This window comes from Ipomoea triloba, chromosome 10 (genome assembly GCF_003576645.1).
Source record: "Ipomoea triloba cultivar NCNSP0323 chromosome 10, ASM357664v1".
NCBI lineage: Eukaryota > Viridiplantae > Streptophyta > Magnoliopsida > Solanales > Convolvulaceae > Ipomoea > Ipomoea triloba.
The window spans coordinates 19,900,590-19,925,331 of NC_044925.1; the positions used below are offsets into that span (position 1 = coordinate 19,900,590).

The 24,742-nt window shown below is 32.2% G+C and overlaps 1 protein-coding gene across 2 annotated transcripts; it reads right to left on the reverse strand.

The window, feature by feature from the left end:
- Positions 1-15,106: 15,106 nt before the first annotated feature.
- LOC116032012 (serine/threonine-protein kinase haspin homolog) lies at positions 15,107-23,313 on the reverse strand. 2 transcript variants are annotated; one of them, XR_004100702.1, is made up of 16 exons: positions 23,152-23,313; positions 22,930-23,065; positions 22,753-22,842; positions 21,375-21,459; positions 20,676-21,271; positions 20,357-20,480; positions 20,076-20,185; positions 19,382-19,493; positions 19,030-19,122; positions 18,889-18,950; positions 18,651-18,781; positions 17,498-17,568; positions 17,374-17,426; positions 16,952-17,289; positions 15,887-15,953; positions 15,331-15,404 (listed from the first exon to the last, which is right to left on the reverse strand). XR_004100702.1 is itself a non-coding variant. In XM_031274398.1 (15 exons), the coding sequence occupies exons 1-15, from the start codon at positions 23,165-23,167 to the stop codon at positions 15,288-15,290; spliced, it is 1,863 nt and encodes a 620-aa protein (XP_031130258.1). In that variant the 5' UTR covers positions 23,168-23,313; the 3' UTR covers positions 15,107-15,287. The 2 variants fall into 2 exon arrangements, 1 of the variants encoding a protein (XP_031130258.1); XM_031274398.1 differs by lacking the exon at positions 16,952-17,289 and having other exon boundaries at positions 15,107-15,404.
- Between the last annotated feature and the right edge of the window lie 1,429 nt (positions 23,314-24,742).

Genomic DNA, 24,742 nt, shown 5'->3' on the forward strand with positions numbered 1-24,742 from the left:
CGTTGGATTTTCCGCCCCGGACCGCACTTTCCGTGTTAAATTACGGTCGTGCCCTTTTATCAGACAGAATGACGCATCATTGTGGAAATCCGGGGATTCGTCCAATCCCCGCCGAGTCTACACGTGGACTGACTTTCACAGTTTCACCAAATACACTAGGCCAATATTGTAGATCTGGAAACCAGTGGGGTAGTTCAAGTGGCAAGTGAGTTCTCTTTGTGGGGAGGAATTTCGGGAGAACTCGGGTTCAATTCTTACAAGTAACGATTCTCCCTGGGCTAGCTTCCGTGCCTCCCGGAGCGAACGTGGGTGGACCCCGTACCGTTAAACGGACGGAGAGAAAACAAATAAACAATACTTCATGTACTCTCAAAATCGTACTTCTAATTTTTACAATTATTTATATTCAAATTTGATTGGAGCAAGAAAAAATAAACAATAAATATCATGGTCTCTTACTAAATTGAACAATCAAAACATGTCAAATTATAAAGAGTATAAAATGTGAGTACATGTAGAATTACACTTAGAAAAATACTACTCTCTGTTTGGCCAGATCATTAAAAATTTTAAAGAACCATTAAGTTTCTTCAAGGGTCTCAGATTCATTTGTGAAATAGTCTACGAACCAAGTTTTCTGTAGCTTAGCTAGGGAAGTTATTTCTTTGTGTGACTATAAATAATAACTTACCATTCCATCGAGTTTTGTTATAAATATTCCTATTTTTTATTAATGAATTAGTATTTCCAAAAAAAAAATAAAAAATACTACACTTACTCCCAAATTTTTAGTCACTCTCACAAAATTTTGATATTTGACATTTTTATTGGGACTCACATGATGAAGATAACTAATCATCAATTGTCACATCACGGAATAAAAGTGAGGGAGTATAAATAGAGAGTACTTCTATAGATCATGATCTAGATTTGTCCATATTATACACTTGTAGTTAACATATGACAGTACTTATATATTTCAACTAGAGCAAATCGGGTTCACTTACCTTAACCGACTAGGGAGAGCCAGACCAAACAACCTTATCAGAGTCGAGTAACACGCATGGCAATATACTTATCGGTTTCTCGATTACAATGATCAAGAACTCGGGAATGCCATATACACAACCCGAATAATTATAAACTTGATCTTCCGTTTTACCGTGCATAAGTTCCGCCCAAGACGTTGTCTAATCACATCACATCTCCTTTTTCCTACATATTAAAACACTTGGAACCACGGGCCAACTCATACACTCCACATGTAGTTCATGTTGAATTCTCGACATGTATCTCAATCTCTGCCTATATAGGGCGTGTTTATTGTTGGAGGAAGGACTTTTGATCCAAAAACCTTCCCAAAACCCTTCCGGTTAGGATTATATATATATATATATATATATATATATATATATACATATATGTCCCGATTGAAGAAGATACAACTTTAACAGCTACATATAGAGATTTATCATATCAATATATTATGCACATTCAGTTAATAAATTATGCATCAGTACAATTAATATATTATGTATCTCCAATTTATTTATGGCAAAAACTTGTGTGAGACCGTCTCACCACGAGACGGGTCGGGTCAATATGTAAATGTAACACTTATATGCACAAATGTCATACTTATATACTCAAATGTAATACTAATCAGGAATAAAAATTTTGTTACTTATTAGGGTAAATGTAATACTTTTAAGGGAAAATACAATACTTTTACATTTCGATTTAAAAGTATTACATTTTTCCTCAAAAGTATTATATTTGCCCTTATAAGTGAGAGGCACTTGTCAACATTACTTATTATGAAAAATGTATTACTTTTTCTCTTATAAGTAACAAAAATTGTATTTTTTATTAGTGTTATATTTGAACATATAAGTGTGAGATTTGCACATATAAATATGACATTTGCATGGTACTTTGACCCGACCCGACTCGTCTCACGAATAAAGATCTGTGAGACGGTCACACACAAGTGTGACCATCTATGTATAGAATATAATTTTAGTTTTCAACAATAGTCCACAAAATACAATATGGTCATGGTCCACGGTATACTTTGCGCACTAGGCCAGTCATATTCAATTATTGAATTGTTCCGTGGACTACTTCCACTTCCACTTGGAGCAATAATGTTTAGTATTGAATTTTCTATACCATATTTTATATTATTTTGATGGAACCCAGTTTTGCATTTAAATATTAAATAAAAAACTAGTTTAAAATTATAAAGATGGCTCCGTAATAATACAATTAAGGAAAGGAATATTTTTTATAATGAATTTACAATCACTATTTAATACTACGTAGTATATATAGTATATATTATGTAAACTTCGCTTATATATAATAAATATTAGAAAAATCATGTGCGACAGACTCGATTAAGTGAGTGTTTCATAATTTTCTAATATAAAAATTATGTTCCACCGACCTGATTACACTTTTTAGGACTAATGAAAGAAATTACTACTGATATGAGAGGATTATATATATATATATATATATATATATATATATATATATATATATATACACACACGTGCACGCGCATTAGCACTCATCCAATTTATATCTCGATTAGCATAATAGAACACTATAATTCAAAAATCAAAACCCCACACTATTCGTACAAGGATATTGAAAATTTGAAATTCGCCCAAACTCTCTTCTTTTACAACAAATTATATTGTGAATTATGGTTCATATTACAAAGTAAATTTCAAAATAAATGTTTATTTTAGTATATTAAAAAAGTATTTTTAATTTATTATAGAGTAATTTTTCAATGTAATATATTAAAAATAAGCATGTAGTACACTAAAAATTAACCTTCAAAAGCTGAATTTGTAGTACGCTAGAAATAAACATTCAATGTACTAAAAATAAATATGTATGTGGATTGTCTATCTTACAATATGGTCCATAGTCTACAATATAATAATTGATCATTTACCTACTCCCATACAAACTAAAACTACTTCACTACATCCTATGCCAATCATTATATCGCAAATCACGGTGTATATTATAATATGGATCGGTGACATACAAGTTCATTTTTAGTATATTAAAGATTCATTTTTATTATAAAAAAAAAAGATTCATTTTTAGTATATTCTAAGTCCATTTTATTAGGAAAAGACTATTGTACTCGCAACTTTTACTCCTACACTTGAAATTTTGATATGATGTAGGCACTTGTAATAGGACCTACATACAAAATAGCATATCAATGCATGTTATATCATGGAGTAAATTTGAGGACGGAATAGAATTGAGAGTACATGTACTCATGTAGTATAACTTTATATTATAGTTCACCTATTAATTTGAATAGCTTATCAATGCATGTCATCATATCATGAAGTAAAATTAAGGAGTAAGAATTGAGAGTACATGTACTCATTTAGTATAACTTTATATTATAGTTCACCTATCAATTTGAATCATGGTACACTGCATAATTTGTGCATCCAACACACACTGGGCGAATCACGAACCAACTGGCAAAGCTCCCCTATATTGTGACAAAAAGGTGGACTCTGTAGGCTCCTTCACACCGCAGCTAGACAAGATTATGGAGGGACAAAACTCCCATATCTTTCTTCCCAAAAGGTTGAACCCCCAATCCTAAGCGCCCTCACGCCCCGGCCCGATAGGAAGATGGATTATGTGTATTCTAGGCAACCGTTCTGTGTATTCATGTTAGTAACACATGTTGTGATGTGTTTGTGCATTCGAATGTTAGGAGGATGACTTCTGTGTATTTTGTGTCAATGTTCTGTGTATTCTAGGCAACCATTCTGTGTATTGTAGGCAACCGTTCTGTGTATTCATGTTAGTAACATAGGTTGTGATGTGTTTGTACATTCAAATGTTATAGGATGGGTTATCTGTATTTTGTGTCAATATTCTGTGTATTCTAGGCAACCGTTCTGTGTATTCATATTAGTAACACAAGTTGTGATGTGTTTGTGCATTCGAATGTTAGGATACACAGAATATAAGCCCAAGTATTATCTCTTATGTTCTATGTTTTTCAAATTTCACAATGTTGTTTAAATATTCACCTTTTGTCGTGTGTGTTTTTGTGATCTAATGAACTTGTGTGTGTTTTTTGTTCTTGCTTCTTCGTCACTATTTTTGTTGTTGTTCAAATTACAGTTATATTTTAGTATAAAAAAAATTGTAATGACATCCGAATATGACGTCGTTCCGGACTAGGGTCCACGATATAACGACCCATCCCAAGGGCCCTCACGCCCCCGACCTGATAGAGCATCTAAGAGAATGTAAATCATGGTAACTCAATTGAACACATGGGCTAGATATTTGCTTACTGCGCACAAGGAACTCCCTTCACTTTGAGAGGTTGCTCCCACATTGCCGCTTGTGAGACTTGATCCGTGATCTTTTTTTCCAAACTTCACCAATGTGATCAACTAAGTTGCCCGGACAAACCTACCGTATCTTAATCCTACACCAGGCACGTTTAGTTCAATTATATTAAATTAATTTTTTTTATTTAAATTTTATTTATGAGTTAAAATTGGATGCAATATTATAAAAAGTTAAATTTTATTTAATATAATTAAATGCAAAATCTAATAATGACATCATAATAGAATGCATCAAAACTTATTAATTTATACGGAGTAGATAGAAACAATATATTGTGAAAAATGTCACTTTAGGATTGAAAGGTTAGTACTTGGTAGGGAATAGAAGAGATTTCAACCCCAACCCCTACGTTACGGCCGAAATGTACGTGTCACAAAATTTTCTCCCATTTTTTAGGAAATTATTTATAAATTTTTATGTAAATATTTTCAATATTTATTTATGTAAAAAGTGTTAATTGGTCATCTAGGTATAACAAATAATGCAATTAGGTTTCTTAACTGGAAAAAAAAAAAGTTCAGTTCCCTAAACAAGCAGAATAGTGAAATTAAATCTTATTATTGTTATACATATTTATTATTTATGGCCATTATCCCATTTCGCATCCTTTCTATTGGTGTCTAATTACATTATTTTATCAATTTAAGGTGGTTCATCAAAACTTTTTTCAATTAATTAAGTTAATTACAATATTTGTTAGCCTCAAGGTGTCAAATCGAGATTTTTTTTTTCTTTATTTATTATTCACATACTACCACTATCACTTTTATAATATTACTAATTTTATACGCGCATTGCGCGAATGAGTTAATGCCCAATGTTTATATTTAAATAAATATTTGAAAGTATATCAATGCAAGATTATATAGGAGAAGTTTATACATGGGTAATTGAATGTCGAATTTTTTTAGTTAAATATCTAACTCAAAGAATATGAATCCAATATAATATAGAAAATTCATTATAATCATTACTAAAATAAATGTTTGCAACATTGTAAAATCGATAGTCTAAATATTTGGTCTAAAAATGATAGTCTAAATAAATACTACTTTTCATTTGAATTTTTCTAAGTGTTCTTAATTCTCTTTTGAGTAACATTGTCATTGTCTTTATCTTTACTATTTGTTCGCTTCCTTATTGTTGGTAGTGTGTTATTTGTAATTCGGTTATTGTTGGTAGCATAGATGACAACGTCATGTAATGAGATTATGATATAGAAGCTATGGACTTTTCTTTAGGTGTTCTGCTTGGGGTTCATTTGGTTCAACCATTATTGTTGAATGAGTTATTATGGATAAAGAAATCCCTAATTTAAGAAAAAAATTTAAATAAATTAATAAAAATTTGAAAATTTAAAATATTATATATTCCAAAGATATTAAAAGGTAGTTTCTCGCTTCAATTTGCTGGGTAATGGGTTATTTGAGTACTTTCATTGTCAACAAATCCCCCAAGTAGTTAATATGATTGGTTTCAAACTATTCTTTTTTATTTTTTTTCATGGTATTAAAGAAATACATATATATCATTTTTTGGGGTAACTACTAATTTATTTAATTCAATAAGAGTAAAAATAGAGCGATTCCGTTTCAATTTGTTGGATTATTTGAGTACTCTCTTTGTCAACCAATCCCCAAGTAGTTAATATAATTAGCTTCAAATTATTTTTTTTTTAAAATTTCATAGTATTAATAAAATACTTGGTAAATAAATATATAAATTATTTTGTACTATAACTTTGATATTTAATTACAAGATATTGTAACAATAAGATAATGAACAATGTAATGAATATCAATTGATAAATTTGAATGTTAATAATTTTTGCATGAGAGAAAATAAAGACAATATAACTAATGAAATTATTTCTCTTATTTAATTTAATTTTTTGATAATGAATAATTTTTTTAAATAAAGGTATTGTAGACACATAATTCTAAATTAAAGAAATACATATGTATCATTTTTTGTTGTAGCTACAAATTTATTTAATTTAATAAAAGTAAATAGAGTGAGAAACTTAATTATGTCAAATTTGATTGAGATGAGGTTCGAACCTAAGACCTTTCTTATAGAAATTAATGGGTAAGTTAAAAGTTAACGGAATATTAACGGAGAAGAGAATATTTAACGGATAATCATAAAAGTAAGATTAAATTAGGTAATTTCTATTAATAATATTAATCTGAATTATCTTAACCATCTATTTGATTAAATAATTGATCTGAACCATCCATTTGATTAAATAATTTGACCGCTATTTTTTCTACATATTTTAGGCCTAACTCTCTTTTGACTCTTATTAGTATAGTGGATTTTGATTTGTGTATTACAATTATTGATTTTATTGTGAGTAACCTAATCGTTCTAATCTCATATAGAAAATTTATTTATTTTATATAGAGCTCATCCACTTTATTGGTTGGGAGGTAGATTTTAAATTTTGTGGCAGGCCACAAGGCTTCGCACTTGGACGTATATTAAAGCAGGATACCTGCTCCTTGCTACGTGCTACCTACCCAAGTGGACGTGGCCGATTCAGATACCTGCCGTGCTAATGCAATTATTAATATTTATAATACAGCTTATTCTAAGAATAATTATTTAACTATTCATCTTTATTAATTTTTATATCAATTTTTTAATTTGATGACAATTAATCTTTGATTATTGATTCCTTCGAAAAAAATCTTTGATTATTGATTTTGTTTCAGATTTTATTTTTTAGTTAAATATACATTAAATTTAATGATAATAATATAAAAAATTAGCTAGCAAAAAACCTCTCCAGATTTAATCACCTCAAATTTGAGACATAAAGTTTCATTAACATGGTCCATATTGACTCGTACATTAACATTTTCTTCACATTTCTACTAATGATGAACTTAGTATATGAAATTATGAACTCAATTTGTCTATTTCAGTAACAAGCAAATTTTTACATTCTTACCCTTAAATTCAACGGTTACTAATTGAAAATTTAACTGAATGACCAAATCAGAAACAAAATCAATATTTAAGATATCAGTTATGGTCAAATTGAAAGTCGATGATAAAAATTGGTAAATGTCAATAGTCAATGGACTATTATTGGAATTAATTAACTCTTTATAATAAGAATATCTGGTATGACACTATCTGATTGAATTCATTAATATTTGATTAAAAATGAATATGTTAATTCATGAGCACTCAACAAATATAAACTATATTACGAGAGAAGAAAAATGACCAAAACACAATTCACACAATCAAACTTGAACAAGGCCTCCCTATTAGGACACTATGTATTTGAGTTAGATTATGACTCCCTATTAAGACAGGCTTCATGTGATTCTCCTATTTCTAGTCTCCCTGAGATTCTCTCATTCTATATATTCCTGTAATCTGTATCTTTCCACTATCTCATTCAATACCATACATTCAATTCTCATCCTCCCTAGCAAAAAAAATTGCGATTATGTTCACAGACCGCTTAGCAAGCACAAAGCTAAGATTAACAAAATCACTAACTAATTAACCTAATTTCCTAATATCATTAATAATAAGATCAAAGGATGTTATCACACTGCTATTTTGGATTCCATTAATCACTTTCAGGGAATCAGACTCAACCTCCACATAGTCCTCGCTTAGCTCCATGATTAAAATACAAAAATAAGATCAAAGGACGTTTATTTGTCCATGATTAAAATACCAAAATTGCCATTTTTCTGTATATATATATATATTAGAGAAAAGCGGCAGTGGCCGTCGTTAAAGAATGGTTATCTTCTAATCTGGCAACGATGTGATTGGGCATTGATCCTTTCCAAGATGATGATAGCTATTAGCTAAGCAACATTATAATATACATAAATAAATTATATTTTAATACTCCGTATTAGATTAAAGTTGTCCATATATTTTAATATTTTAGCGTTTTGCAAATCCTTATTGCGATTAGAGTTAAGTTGTTCAACTGTACTGCAACTTCAATTATTTAATCCTCTTCTTTACCTCATAAAGACGCATTCTATCAAAAGCAAATGTCTTGGTTTTACCAAAAGAGTAATGTTATTTGCCATTCCAAAACTTTCCCCTCCTAATATTCTATCATGACGATATGAAATTATTTAAGTTAATATCCAATAGTTCTAGTAGTTTTATTCAATTTAGTTCTAAATAATTTTTTGTGTTCAATTTAGTTTTCGATTTTGATAGTTTACACAATTTAGTCCTTTATTAAAAATTCTTTTAGTTGATTATTAGAAATATGATCTTAATGGTAATTTTTCATCCTTAATCTCATTTGGGATGATTCATTCTTCTTCTTTCCGTTATTAAGATCCACGCAAAAATACAAATTTTCGTACCAAATCAACTTCAACCCTAAATAAATAAATATAGAATAAAAAAATATTTGGATACGAAGATTTACATTTATGTGTAGATCTTAATAAGGAGAAGAATAATGGATCATCCCAAATGGGATGAAGAATGATAAATTACCATTAGGACCATATTTCTAACCGTCCACTAAAAGAATTTTTAACAAAAGATTAAATTAGATAAAACCATCAAAGTCGATGACTAAATTGAGCAAAAAAAGTCATTTATGACTAAATTGAGTAAAATCATTATAGACGAGAACTATATTGGCTGTTAACTCAAAATTATTTGATTGGATACTTTAATGTTTCATTACAAGTTAGTAGGGCTACTAATTGATAGACATCCAATGATTATAAGTTATATCAACGAAAAAATTTAAAAGATGAAACTTTAGGAAGCGAATTATATTATGGATTATAGCAAGGTCTATTAATATATATGGAGTATTTCATTTTTAATATACTAAATTTTTATTTCTTAAAACATAATAAGTTTCAATTCAGGTTATATTCCTGGTTTATGTCCGTTTTTTCCTGTTATATTTTGTACCTTATGCTATAAGTTGTACTACATAATTTTTTGAACAAAAATATCCATACCGTTATAACTTCTGTTATCTTTTCACATTATTATTACCATGCACATGCTTACACAATATTTTTTCTTACCTTCTTCAATGATAAATTTGAATTCACTTAGATTTTAATTAAATGCTACCATAATTATATTTAGTAATTTATCATTTTTATAATTCTTACTTCAATAATATTAATATGAATTCTACAATTATAAATAAATAAATAAATACACACACAATAATATTAATATGAATTCTACAATTATAAATAAATAAATACACACACTATTATTTTAAAAATATTTTAATATAACTAAGATTTTAACATTGAGTATTAATATTGGACATATATTTTTACACATCACACATATAAAATACTAGTTTAGTTAATACATTAAAAATGAACATGTAATACACTATAAAATAAACATATAATAAGCTAAAAATAAAAAATAAAAACTGAAATAAAAAATAAAAATTTAATATACTGCAAAAAAAAGTTTATATATCATGATTTCACTTTCTAATGTAGTCCATAATTACATTTATGAAGGTACTAGTTTTTTCACGCTCGGCGAATAGCACAATGCCCAATATTTATTTTTAAAAGAAAAAGTGTCAAATAGGCCACTGAACTTATCGTTTTTGTGTAATTAGGTCATTGAACTTAAAAAGTGTACAATTTAACCATCAAACAAGTAAACTATGTGCAATTAGGACATTTTTCTAAAAAATTTTAATTCAATTTGAGTTTAAAACATTTCAATATTGACTCCCAACTAATATGGTAGAAAAATGTCACTCTTAATACATATATGTTAGTAATATAATCAGATTTTACTAGAAATTTTTTGTAAAAATGGTCAAATTGCACAAATTTTGCTTGTTTGATAGTTGAATTGCACACTTTTTAAGTTTAATGGCCCAATTGCACAAAATCGGTAAGTTCAGTGGCCTATTTGACACCTTTTCCATTTTTAAATAAGTATTTCAAAGTATATCAATACATGATTATATAGGAGATGTTCATGCATATGTAATTGAATGTTGAATTTGTTAATTTAAATCGGTAATTCAAAGTATATGAATGCAATATAATATATAAGCGATTGATTATAATTGTCACTAAAATAAATGTTTGCAATTTCGTAAAAACGATAGTCAAAATACTTGGTCTAAAAATGATAGTATAAATAAATACTACTTTTGGTAATAAAAATATATACATTTAAATTATATTAATAAAGAAATACGATTTACCTTTAAAGTGAACAACTGTGATGTAGTCAAAAAAAATATTATGGGATAGTTTCTGGCTTCAAAGTATAAAATGAAATATATGTAAAATTACTCTCATAAAAATCGGTAAATTATTGTGTGGATCATGATTCACATAGCTGTTAAAAAAAATACTCTTTTTAGAATAATGAACATTCTGAAGTAAGATAATGTATTGTATGAGTTATAATAATGTACTTTATGTGTTAGAATATGTGATAGTTTTTGGCTTCAAAGTATAAAATGAAATATATGTAAAATTACGCTCATAAAAATCGGTAAATTATTGTGTGGATCATGATTCACATAGCTGTTAAAAAAAAATACTCTTCTTAGAATAATGAACATTCTGAAGTAAGATAATGTATTGTATGAGTTATAATAATGTACTTTATGTGTTAGAATAATGAAATTTATGAGGTAAGATAATGTATTTATGAGTTAGAATAATGTACTTTATGTATTTTTAAAATGTATTTTATGAGTTAGAATAATATACTTTATATGTTTTTGGACCGTTGGTGTAACACCCCAATTTTCACATCTTGGATTTATTACAAAATGCTTAAAATATAATACATTGCGGAAGCGTCTAACCAGCAGAAAACTGGGTGTTACCGCCACGCTTAGGTATCTTTCCTATACCCAAACGCTAAGGCTCAACTTACAACCTAAAATAACCGTATCAATATCCAGATATGTACATATGGAAATAATCTCTCCAGGGTGTCTATTCTAGGATAGAGTAATCTTCAACCTCGACTCCCATCCTATTTAAAGCTCATCGGCCACAGGGGCCCACGCTAGACTGCATCTAATAAAGGACACAATGAAGTGTAGTTAGCGCGACGGCTAAGTAAGGAAATCCATTGTCACTCGAAAGTAAACAAAGGTTTCGAAAAACATATTTTCCAGAAAATGTAACTTTACCCAACGGTTGCATTCTACCTGCAACAGTTATAAATAGCAACTTGCATACATTATGAGCACAATTCAGTAACGTCTCATGTCATTTCCCTCTTGACAAGGTCATTTAATAATCATTTTCATACCCAGTAATATATTGTTAAACAATTAAGCATACTAGTAAGTAGTAAGAAACATAAATCACACATCTTGCTTGTAATCACTTTAGTAGAAAAACCTTTCCCTCATAATAAAATCCTCATCACTTTTCACTTTTCCAAAAAGAGAGATCACCCACAACCTTTGGGTACTTAAAAACTTATCACATCTTTCTTTCCCGTAGCTACAGCGTAACTACATTCATATTTCAAAATTCCACTTAGTCCTAGATAGAAAGTGTGAGGCCTTTGGAGTCCTTTCTCCACTTTTGACCACTTGGATCGTTGAACTCGGGTTCAGTGGTCATCGCCCGGTCTAATACTGATCCCCTGGACTTATAGGAGCGTTGGAATGATTCCTAGCTAGCCTCACTAGGTTCATAAGAACGACACCTACCTGAACATAGAGTGACTATACTTAAGTGTGCACACCCCCCGTAGGAGTTCTTTTCCTTCCGGGTGATATAGTACTCGGCGAATAGACTTCGCCCACAGTATGAATGATCATACACATAACTACCATACGGGATAGGCACTTTAAGCTCATCTTTATCCCGTAGGTTAACAAGGTCCTCCACGACTTTTACTAGAATTAAGGTTTGAAAACATTTTTCCACTCTTTTCCCTTTCTTGCTTGAAAATATTTTGGACATACTTGGGTCAATCCCAATACTCGGAAATTAATTCTCCTTTTAACCCAATTCACAAATTCTCCTTTTCCTTTGCAAAACATTTGGATGATCCACTAACATCCTTTCACAAAAGTAAATCAAGTGTAACTACCCTACACTTTCAACTCCACATTTATCACATAAGTCTCATATTTGACACATACATCTCAATGCATATAACGTGTACATTTCCCAAGTTAAGAGATATAATGTACAAAGGTAATATTTGAGTCTTCAAAAATCCACTCGGTTGCCCGTAGGCTTTCAAAACATCATAATACTCGGGATTAAAAACATCGGGGAAAATTTTGGTCAAAAACAAGTCGAAAACGAGTCCGCGTCGCGCGGACTCGCGACTGGCCGCAGCTGCGGACGCGTGCGTCCGAGCCGCGTCCGCACGTTCGGCAAATGGCGCCGAAATTGGGCGCCCACGGACGCGCAGCGGACGCGCGTCCGTGCCCGCGTCCGGCCGAACGCCGTAACTCTGGCGTCGATGGACGCGCGTTGGACGCGCGTCCAAGGCCGCGTCCACCCTAAAACTGCCAGAAAATTTCTGGCGCAGTCCGAAAGATTGGGCCGGTAAAAATAGTTCCCGAACTCTTTTTCACTTGAAATTTTTATGGTAGAACCCCAACTTATAGTACTTGATGTCCGTAAAAATTTTTGGTCATTTTGATCCACGAATAAACACAGAAAATTCCATTTTTGCCCTTGGCAGTGTGCTGTCCAGAATTTCTCTCTCTGGACCAGTTTTGGAAAAAAAATCTAAAACCATACTTATACTACTCCGATCATTATGAAATTTTATATGCGGGTTCTACACTTATAGAACTACATGTCTAAAAAAAATGGGATCAAAATACCTCACCGATTTTTCCCAGTAAATCTCGGAAGTTACTGCCAGAGACTATCCTTATTTCTTTTCACTATTTTCACAAATATAAGCCTATATGAGCATAAATACAACATATACATGCATAAATTAGCTATGGACATGCCTAGTAAATTTACCAAAAATCAAGGTAGAGAATTTGAGCCCACTTTTAGATCTATAACATAGCACATAATTTTCATGTAAAAATTCCTAATCATGTAATTTCCTAGCAATTGTCTACCTTCAAGTGATTGGGCCAACTTAAGGGATTCCTTACCTCAATAGAAGATTTCTAGAACCGTAGAAGTGTTAGATCTTCTCTCGAATCCAAAGCCCCTAAAAACATCACCATAACAACAATATTTTCATGCACTAAACATTGACACTTAAGTTCTAGAGATGAATAAATCTAACAAAGTCTAGGATCTTACTTACACTTAATCCTTGAGTAAGAAAAATATTTTGGTGCTCCTTGATCACAATGGAAGACTAAAATTATTTCTCTTCTTCTTTCTCTAAGTGTAAAATCCGAAAATGAGAGAGAGATAGGTGATCTTGGTGTGATTTTGTTCTTGTACTACAAGTAACAAGTGCAACTAGGCCATACTTCCATTAATGCCTCATTAATTGCTCAATCCAACTTAGATTTACTTGCCACATGTCAACACTCCATGAAGTCCTTACAAGATCTCAAATCTAATTGGCCAGTTTATGCTTAAATCAGATGAATGTTCGGAGGATTATAACTTAATTCGGGAAAATTCTAATACCAAAATTATCGTAAAAATATTCCCGTCGCAAATCACCAATTTTGGAAATTTTCCGGTAATCCGCCAAATCTAGGTTCAGAGTCCGTAACAATTTATCCCTTACAGTCCATTTAAGATCTTCCTTGAACTAACTAAAAATTCAGGCTTGATCGTATGATACTTAATAATCCCAATTCTAGAAAATTCGAACTGAATCTATATCCTTAAAATTTCTCGGTTCGTGACCGGTACGTAGTTCGCAGCTTATCGATAATTAGTCTTACTAAAAAAAATCCTTCTGAAGTACCGAGAGATCATCTCATAAGTGTCATAGCTTAAAAAAATATTTTCGAGCCTAAACTTTGTCGGAAAAAAAAAAAAACCGAGGGGTTACAGTTGGTCCATGCAATAATGATTAAAAAAAATCCCAATAGTCGTGGACAAATTATTCTGTGGACCCGAGTTCACCTTACAAGGCGGATTCAAGTCCAAAATACACAATTTACATATTGAATGTTCATAACTAAATGTTCACAATTTACATACTGAAGTTTATATTTTTAATTGTAAACATTCAATATGTAAATTGTGATAGATCCACTTTGCAAGATGAACCCGATCTATGGTATAATTATTGGTAGTGGGTGTTTGCAACCACGTGTCCAGAGACCATGGATGGGCCAGCTAACTACTTCGTGAACTAGAATATGGATGAGCCAAGCTGACGGAAAGGATCAAAGATCACCCAATAAAGAAGGAAAGAATAAATACGTGTACATTTTAGCTTATATATGGTTTTTCACAGAAATCCAGATTCCCTTTCTTCTTTTATTCCGTTTCCCCCCTCTTTAATACCTACTCTTTCTTCCATTTACAAGACAATTTTTGCCCTATTATGAGTTGGTTAAAATTTTGTTTTTTTTTTTGAAAATTAAAATTTTGTTTTTCATTCTCAAAAAAAAAAAAATGTTTTTCATATAAGATTAATTTTTAATTTATTTTTCAAGTAAAAATACTTCTAGTCACATATCTTGTCTCATCACATTATCATCACTATTTTATCATTGGCACAATAATAAATTCTTATGAAATAATGAAAATTCAAAATGCTGTTGATAATGGGGCAAATTTCTTTCATTTTTCAACATTAGCTACACATCTACAGACAACAAATGAAAACGGCTTCATTTCAAATCTATGATTTACTATTCAAAAGATTGTTTTGCAACAGAGTTGCTTTTTCTTTAGAGCCCCTTTCAAGCATCCTTGGCTGGTTCATTGTGCATACAAGTCGGAGAAGAAGGGATCAGAAGCTGCCTCTTTTGCGGAACCGTAACTATTCAAACGCTTCTTCAAAGAGCGCAATTCCCTCTCGTCTTTAGTGGTTCGTGCCTGTGCCACAATGTTCATTGTCTGATAAGCATATATCTACTTTCTTATGTTTCCTTAACCAACATTATCATAAATGTGAACAACCCAGAATTTAAAAGTAACTACAACCTGTATGTTTTACTTCATTGCTGATTATATTGACACATAATGTTTAACAGAAGTGTAACAACTTTCGAACATGTGTATGAATGAACTTTACTATAAAGAGAAATGGTCACAACATTGATTTTACAGTTTATGATCTTGTCACATATTGGTTTTATTATTATGATCTCAAAAGATAACAATTTTACACAGGTATAATACATTTAGCGTGTGGCTATGAATGAATTTAATGAAAGGGAAAATGGTCTTGATACAACAAATTTACTGATTAACTCTCAAGGCATAACGATTTTGCAAATGTGTAATATATCTAGGACATGGCTGTCAATGAATTTAATAAAATGGAAAAATATTTTTGTATGTGAAGTGAAACTTACATATGCTTTCTTCAGCAGCAATATGTCAACCAAGTATTGCAGCCATAACACATTAGTCTTGGGGAAACTGCATAGCATCAAAGAGAGCAGATCCAAAATAAATAACATAAGATTATCTATTTGAGGTCTTTATTTATTCATCAACAAGGAATCAAGTACTGGTAGTTTTTGTTTCTTTCTCAAAGACATTATTTTTGGAGAGAGATAGTATATCAATTTTCATTAGAAACATGACATTTTTGCTGCATCCATACTGAATAAGTGAAAAACGATAATCAACCTGGGGGGGGTGGGGGGTGGCGGTAGTTTTGTGCTAAAGTGCCCAATTAATATATCAGAGACAATAATATAAGTATGAAGCAAATTATAAGAATATGGCTAGGATAGCACATCAAGAGATAAAGTACGATACGATAAATATCACAATCAAACCAATTTAACAAGTAATGAGAGAAAAAAAGAGGTCCGATATTTATAGTGTTTCAGCAACCAACTAATCCACTACCTAAGGATTGCTTAGGATTTAGCATTCCACTATACTCCGGTCCTCTTTATCCTTGGTGGGCCAATATTGGCGAACAACCCTCATCGATAAGCTTTACACCGAGACTATCGCAATAGTCACAACAAGCTACGGACTATACAAGTCCAAATACAATCACCTTATACAACGGATTTTTTATTACGCAGTGGTGTCTCTAAGCAGACTGATTGTGTAGAATTGAAATTCTAAGGTTGATTCTATGGATTTTAAAATGCATGCTCAAGACTCAAGTGATATTCTTGAAGGCTGTAAGATTAGAATAAGAGTACTTGGCTTTCAAGAATAACTTGAAGAAGGATAGGAAAGTTGCGCTAAAGAGATTTTTGATTGCTTGGACGATCAAAGTTTTCAAAAGATTACTATTCAAAGTGAGGTTAGACTATATATGTGAGGGATAAGTGATGAACGGATTGAAGAAAAAAACATATGTTGGAGGTCATTTAATGAGGAGAGAGATAGTCTAACATTCAGATTTTTCAAATAGGAAGTATGGACTGGTTCCATGGTAAGGTTGAGTAGACCTGTTGAAATTGACACCATTCTGCCAAGCGACTGGTTGAAGACAAGGGCTAGCTTAACGGGTTCAATAGACCTATTGAGTAGTACTGTTCTTCATTTTCCAGCCAGTATTGCAGGTCTGTTCAACAGGTCTATTGACCCCGTTGAATAGCACCATTGGTTTCCAAATCTTATGCTCCCCGGGAGTATCACACTTCTTATCCTGGAGTGATTTTTGAAGTATCCCAAAGGGATTTAGAAACTTGAGTGTTACCAATATTATACCAAAAAACCCTTTGAGCTGGTTGCTAAACACCACACTAGGAAGAGGTACACAAAGCATAGTGAATTATTGCACAACCTGTACACTCCAATAAAGTTATTAGCTACATTGTTTATTAACATCAAAACCAAGATTACATAGCATATAAATGCTAACACATACCTTTCTTCCCAGAATTCTCCAGTGACTTCCCTCATTTTTCTGTAAGTTTCTGACTGCAAGAGGAACAACTCAATCGAAGAATAAGAGAAAGAACCTAAAGACTAATGAATTCCTTGCCTTGTACCTGTTTGTCTCCTTTTGGGCCTTCAAAGAGTTCAGGGTCTGATGACAGGTCCAGGTAAAGTACATCTTCACCTGAGGACAAAAATGCATGAACAGCTGAGGATTTTGGCCTCTACGCAGGCATTGTAAGAGGAAAGGAAAAAAATTAGACTTTTCTTTCGGTGCTCCACTTGAGCACCATCACTATGTCTAATTTTTTGAGAACCTTATTAGTCCAATTCTCCATACTCCACTCACTTCATGGTCTAAAAGAGTCACCACAAGCTTTGTTTGGATAGTTTAGTTAAGTTCTTCAAGAGTCTGTAATATCTCCAATGAGGTAGACCACTCTGTTTTCTATTGCCACTCACCGAATGAGAGATACTTATGTCTAGTGCTTTATGTGGATGACATTGTCATCATTGACAAGGATCAAGATGGTATACCCTTCAGATGAAGACACACCTAGAGATGTAAACAATATGAGCTAGAAAAATAAAGGTGCATTTGAGCATGCCCCATTTATGAACTGAAGATTTGAACATTGTATTCAAGCTCAGTTTGTTTTAATGTTCACTAAATTTGTGTCGGGGTCTATTTAACAATAAACAACCATGTTTACCAAATTTGTTTAAGAACAACTTTAATTTAGATAGAGCAAATTACACTTTTAGTCCTCAACTATTGTAGTATTGTGGCACTGCCACTTAGTCCTACTGTTTTAATTTTACCTCAATACATCTTTGACTTCATTTGTTTGTCACAATTATTCATCCATTTAAATTTCACTATTAATAAAGAGGGCTAACATGTTGGGGCAAGAGGTGTGAATGATGAAATTACATGTCAAGTGTAAACCCTTTTTATTAAATGGTTAAATGACAAATTTAAATGGAGGATTAATTGTGACAAAGAAATTAAAGTTATGGATGTAATTAGGTAAAATTAAGTATAGGACTAAATGTGGCAATGCCACATTGCTACAATAGTCGAAGACTAAAAGTGAAATTTGCTTATTTAGTTATTTATTTTCTTGATCATGAGCTCCTTGTAATGAGCTCAATTCCATTCTGCATGTCTTATCCCCTTACACAGTTACACACCAAGAATGACATATAATTTGAAAAGAAAAAACAAAGTAAAAAAAAAAAATGGCATGAGGCATGATTTCTTGCCTGTATTCATCCTTGAGAGAGTGAAGTCAATTATTGAGATAAGCAATCCAAATGTTTTCACATGTATTTGTCTTCCCTCAAGAATGAATTGCACAGTAGGAGAAGCTTTTCGTGTCAAAAGGATGTTTCCCCTAAGATTTAAGAAATAAAAGTTTATGCAAATTATAAACCAGAAACATAGACAATTTTACATTGATTTTTTGACTGTTTAACCAATCTCAAGACAAGGAAACAATACCAGTGTAAATCCCGATGCTCAAATTCATATGCTGCTTCAGCTACTGCCAAAGCAAGAGTTGCCTGGAATGTGTACTTGGCAGTTATGCAACAATAAAGAACACAGAAATCTAGTTGAGACTGTAAATTTGCATTCGCTAACCTGAACTAACAGACTCCGCGCTTCATCATAGTTCAAAAGAACAAAGCTCTCAAGATCCTTGCCCCCATGTTCTTGAACAAAAATAATGTAGCACTGAACACGATTTTAGTTTTTAACTGTTGGCTTAGTAACAAAGTCATGTGCATAAACATTTATCTGAAGTTACAGGCAATTATCTTGTATTGATAATTGGGAAAAATTTATTTCAAAGTTCAAACCCATTTCAAGTCTGCCTCATTCCCTGGGCACAGTTTTCAGAGAACACTATATATGATTTTATAAGGTAAAACCAAGCAACTTCTAGCTCTCTGAAAATATGTCATAAACAATAAAAATTGGCATAGAAAGCAACCTGCTTTTCTGGAAACTCCCTAGGGTTGTCGTTTAATGTACCCTGATTCACTTCCCAGTCTTCCCATGCTCTTATCAGAGAAGCATCATAAGGACCTTGGCATACTCTCATGCTGTGGCATCAAAATAAAAAGATTACATTATCATTGTTACAAAATTGCTTTACTGCATTTTCAGTTGACAGAATTTGTTTACAGACTGGAACTCATTTGAAACATGTCAACATGACCAAAATTAGTGACTGTTAATGACATCTCTAAGAACTAGTGCAATATTAACTTTATCCAAGCCAAGGAGTTTTAAAATGATTTTAGAATCAAAATGTGTTTCTGAAAACTAAATCAACACTATTTTCTGTGATGTATTATAGTTTGCAAGACCTGCTGCTAGTTGACTATGTATCATTTCTTCCCACTATCTCAACCAAGTCTCCCACACAAAAATTCCCTTGAAAGGAAAGCTGAGAGGGAAAAAGAAAATCATAAAAGATCAAACTAGTAGATACCCCTTTGTTATATCCTAGACAAGATTTGCCAAGCAGAAACCTGAAATTTGGTCCAAAGCCCCCATTATTGCCCAATGAAGGGGATACAAATGATGACACTTCATACAATTGCGTAATAGTTGATGTATCGTTTCTCACGCAGAAATTCCATCTGGGCTGTGCTAGTAGAACACAATAGCAAATAACTTACTCTATTGTTTGTATGAATGAAGTGCAGCAATTCAACATGTCATTTTCACATCCTCTTAGACTATTAAGGGTGCCAGACAGTACGACTTCCTCAAGTAGTTCTTCTGCTTTCTGTAACATGTGAAACATAGATACTGAATTAGAACAATCAGCAAAAACACTGACAGAAGAATTTTAAAAACTCCCCTTTTATATGTTACCAGATTCAGTAGTTAAGCCTTCAATCCTTCAAATCAATTTTTCTTTAACAGAATCAAAAAAGGAAGTCTTTTGAACTAATACCTTCTGTATTTCTCCATTCACTCGTAAATCTCCATCAAATGGAACAATCTTACATACATTTTCTCCAACCTTGAAAGCTTCCCCGTATGTCCCTTCACCAATCTTGACAATATCTGTAGGGTTACTGCATTGAATAAGTTTCAAAAGGAAAAAAGCAATTGCATGTTAGCGTAACCAAAGTAAGATATGTCTGTGGACACAGGACAAATACTATCACAAAGGAAATAAAAAGTACTCCGGTAGTAAGAATGTAGTTTGAACAGTGAGGCTATCTATATAGTTGAAATGCTGCAGTTAGATTAGTAAGAGAAACCCGCACCAAGAATTTGATATGACATCTAGTAGTGTGAAAGGATGTGACTGCCCACATGCTGCTAACAGTGCCAAAAACGGATCCCAACTGTGAGCATCCAATGAAGAAGGCCTTGAGGTCAGAGAAAGTTTTCCAACTTGAACTTCAATATCTCCACCATCATCCTCTACAACAGTATGAACTTCTGCAATGCTTCTTTCTGAAGATGCCTTCCTTTTGGAGATATCTTCATTAGTGAAATCAAGGCATCTCTTTTCATTAAAACACAAGCCTAACTGCAGTTGTATGGATGCATTTTCTGACGCTTTAAGGATTGAGTATCTAGACAATTCATAAGGAGCAGATTCCCTCCGTGATGCTGGAGTTTCTAGTATCTTGGAAAGTGAAATAGGTGGTGCATAGCTATTATTTAATTTCTTAGAAAGCAACCATTTCTGTAAAATTGATGTTAGGCGTGGTATTGCAACATGATCTGTTTGGATGGCCATGGTCCATGTACCAGATTTCTTAGGAGAGGGGCTTTCCTCCATTAAGTCAAACGCATCAACCTCTTCAAAGTAGGCCTTCTCCTTGTCAAAGTTGGGAAGCTCTACTGCTTTCCCCTAGAAAGGTGTAAGAAATAGATGGAAGGAAATGACAACTAATATTAGTATGTTAGATTCATTTGGCTTATGTAGCATTTGCAACCAATTTAAATTAAAGTACCCTTGGAAGAGGTGGTTTTGCTTTTCTTCCTGGCTTCCTCCGTTGAGGTTTCACACATGCAGTGACAGCAATACTAGTCCTCCCTCTGTCGATTAAAATTAAAGCAGCAGTCCAAGAGTGGAGTTCAGTAATCAATTGCCAATTACATTTCCAATAGCAGAGAACTTGAAATATCAGCATGATAGTAGTAAAGTAGCAATAAACTTGAGAAGAAATCACAGCACATTAAGCCACTAGACAATACAATAAATTGAACTCAAAGGAATAGCTAAACAAAAAATTAACAGGACCAGGTTGCAAGTGGCAAGGAAAGCATTTACAGGAAGAGAACATGAAGTTTTGCACTCATTCTCACCCCTAAAATCCACATTAACATTGAATAGAATGTGTGGTTAACACAGATTCACACAACCCACTTTGTTGACCTATGTTTTAAGTTTTCATCCCATGAGTTGACTATTTGAATCACACAGGGTATAATCTGCATAACCGGCAGCTTCAACTAGTATTTTAATAACCCATCCAAAAAAGAGGACTAAATAGTTATGTGTCTTAATACAAACAGTTTGATAGTACTACTACAATCTGTTAAAGATAGCTTGCTTGGGAATGAACGCGGAACTGTAATCTTCATCACATACAAACTTCATTGAATTTTTTTTTTTAAACCCCTCAGTCCATAGTCAATTAGTCACCAATGTTTAGTTTTATTACATATAGTTGGCAGCTAAATATCTACACATAGTACCAAGCACATCAGAGGAAGTAGTATTCACATCACTGCAGCTTACCAAGTTCCATTAGCCAGTCAGTAAACAAGGTGTTACATAACCAACCTTCTGATGCTTAGAACAGCCTCACTTGCAAGAATCATCATATCATATTCTTGAGCTACACATCTAATTTTTTGGAACCACATATAAGGGACTTAATGTCTTCGTCTACGCTCAACCATATGATTATTTGTTGAAGGATAAGACATGTCATTTTCCCCCACAGCATCAAATTCGATTATGGTATCATTACTTTTTTTGATAAGTTCATTTGTGCTCAACCATATGATCATTTGTTGACAGATAAGCCATGCCATTTATCCCCTTGGCATCAGACTGAATTATGTTATCATTACTTTTTTGGTTTATTTTCTTTCTTCTTATAAATACAACAGGCAAAATGACCACACTAGAAGTGAAATTCATTTCAAGCTTTAAAAAAACTAAAATGTTCCCTAAATGGACTTCATTTGTTACAAACAATGAAGAGTACTTATAATACTTCTGCAGAAGAAGAAAAAAATACTCCATACTTATTATCTCATAATTCTTAACAGCAGAAACTAATTAGTTTTCAGGTTCAGCAAAATTAGGACACATATAACCTGGTGGAAAGGGAACGGTTCCAACTTATACGATTGGGAGGGGCAAGACTCAGACGATTCTCGACCTCCGAGCTTGTACTCGAATCCCTTCTGAAAGAAGAACAAAAACAAATCTTAGGCTCCAAAAATTTTCAACGAAAAAGTGAAATTCTTAAATGCGATAAGGTAATAAATAACCTTGCTACATTTTGCTGAGTGTTAGTTTGAGGCTTTCTCCTCCGATAAATGACGGCAATTTCGGGCTCTTGAGGCTTTACAGGACGCTGTTCGTTCCTTTTTTGCTCGGAGGCTATGAGCTCCGCCCACAAATCACCTGCAACTCATGAAAATGGGAGCTGAAGTTGAGAAGAAATCCAAAAAATAGAGACATTTTTGTTTTGCACTTCCATCTTCGTATACCTGCGCGAGAAGACATGACGCGACTTTGAGTTTGAAGTGGAGGCGTTAGCGGTAAAGCGGTGGCGTCATTGCACAGTGGAGACTGCCAGTGCCAGAGAGGGGATTTTCAAATTTGAAAAATATGACGGCTGAAGCCTTTATATGTAAGACGACGTCGTGTATATTCCGGTAAGAACCGTAAGATGGAAACTGGAAAGGACACCAAGGTTGAAATGGGTTTTTGAGCAAGGTTTTTTTGTTGATGTGGAGCATGTGTCTTTTTTTTTTTTTTTTTTTTTTTTTTTTTTTTTTGCATTTTACCGCTTGTAAAGTAAGTGATGTTTACTTTATTTCTCTATTTTTCTAATTTCAATTTTTCATTTTTCCATTTCTTCAATTTTCCTTCATCATTCCTCCAATTTTTCATTTCTCCATTCCTCCCGTTTTTCATTTCTCTAATTATCCATTTTATTAAATACAATTATTACATATAACATTTGAACATTTATACAACAAAGATAATAATAATAATAATAATTAATAATAGTAATAATAATAATAATATTATGTGTGTAAGGATAAAGGAAAAGAGAAAAAAGATAATAATAATAATAATAATAGCAATAACAATAAGAACAATATCAATAAGAATAATAATAATGACGACAACAATAATAAAAATAATACAATAACAATAATAATAATAATAATAATAATAATAATAATATAAATAATAATAAGAATTTAATAATAACAATAAGAATTTAATAATAACAATAATAATAGAATAATAAAAATAAGAATCTATACTATTAATAAAAACAATATCATCAGTTTTAACTTCCCGCCCAAAACAGACCTATAATATTATGGTTTGCGTAATATTGTAAAATATGGTAATACAATTCCTATTCCTAATACAATTGTAAATTAAAATAGAATTTCTAATAAAATATATTCTTCCCTACGTTCCTATTCGTAATACAATTTTAGACTAGAATTACTAATGGTTAGTAATAATTCAGTATATATATTTCTCTGCAATGCAATCTATACTATTAATAAAAACAATCTATACTATTAATAAAAACAATATCCTCATTCGTGCATACACGAGTCAAGCATTTTTAAGTTCATTTTAGGATTTCGTTTGCACCCCACACTGCGCGCGAGAGAGAGTCTCTATGCTATGCAATTCAATAAGCCTTAGAAAAACTCTTGTATAAGTAGTGGTGCAAACCACTTCTCAAACCAATGTGGGACAAAAGTTACTTGAAAGGTTTTTCTCTATATTTTTCTAATTCAAATGTGTCAACTTTGAGAACCAATTTCTCATTCACCCATTATCAGTTTTGAGCGTACAATATATAAATCTTTTCGTCTAACTACGAAGAACACGAATCCACTTTGACCCGACCCAAATCGAAAGTGGACCCCACATATATTTGTACCACAATATTGCCAGTAAAATGCTATTTTATGCTAATTTTTTTCCAACAGTTATTTGTTCAGAGAATATCAACGTGTTGAAGGAAGAAGATGATATATAGTGAAGGGCAATATCATCTTCACTATATATCATCTTCTTCCTCCNTTTTTTTTTTTTTTTTTT

Bases quoted from the DNA above. Each gene is read 5' to 3' on its own strand.
- LOC116032012 (XM_031274398.1), bottom strand. The intron at 20,186-20,356 runs GTATTAGTTCAA...CACATGTTACAG, and splicing joins TGAATGGAGAAATACAGAAG to AAAGCAGAAGAACTACTTGA. The intron at 15,405-15,886 runs GTAAGTTTCACT...ATTGTGGCACAG, and splicing joins TGCTGCTGAAGAAAGCATAT to GCACGAACCACTAAAGACGA.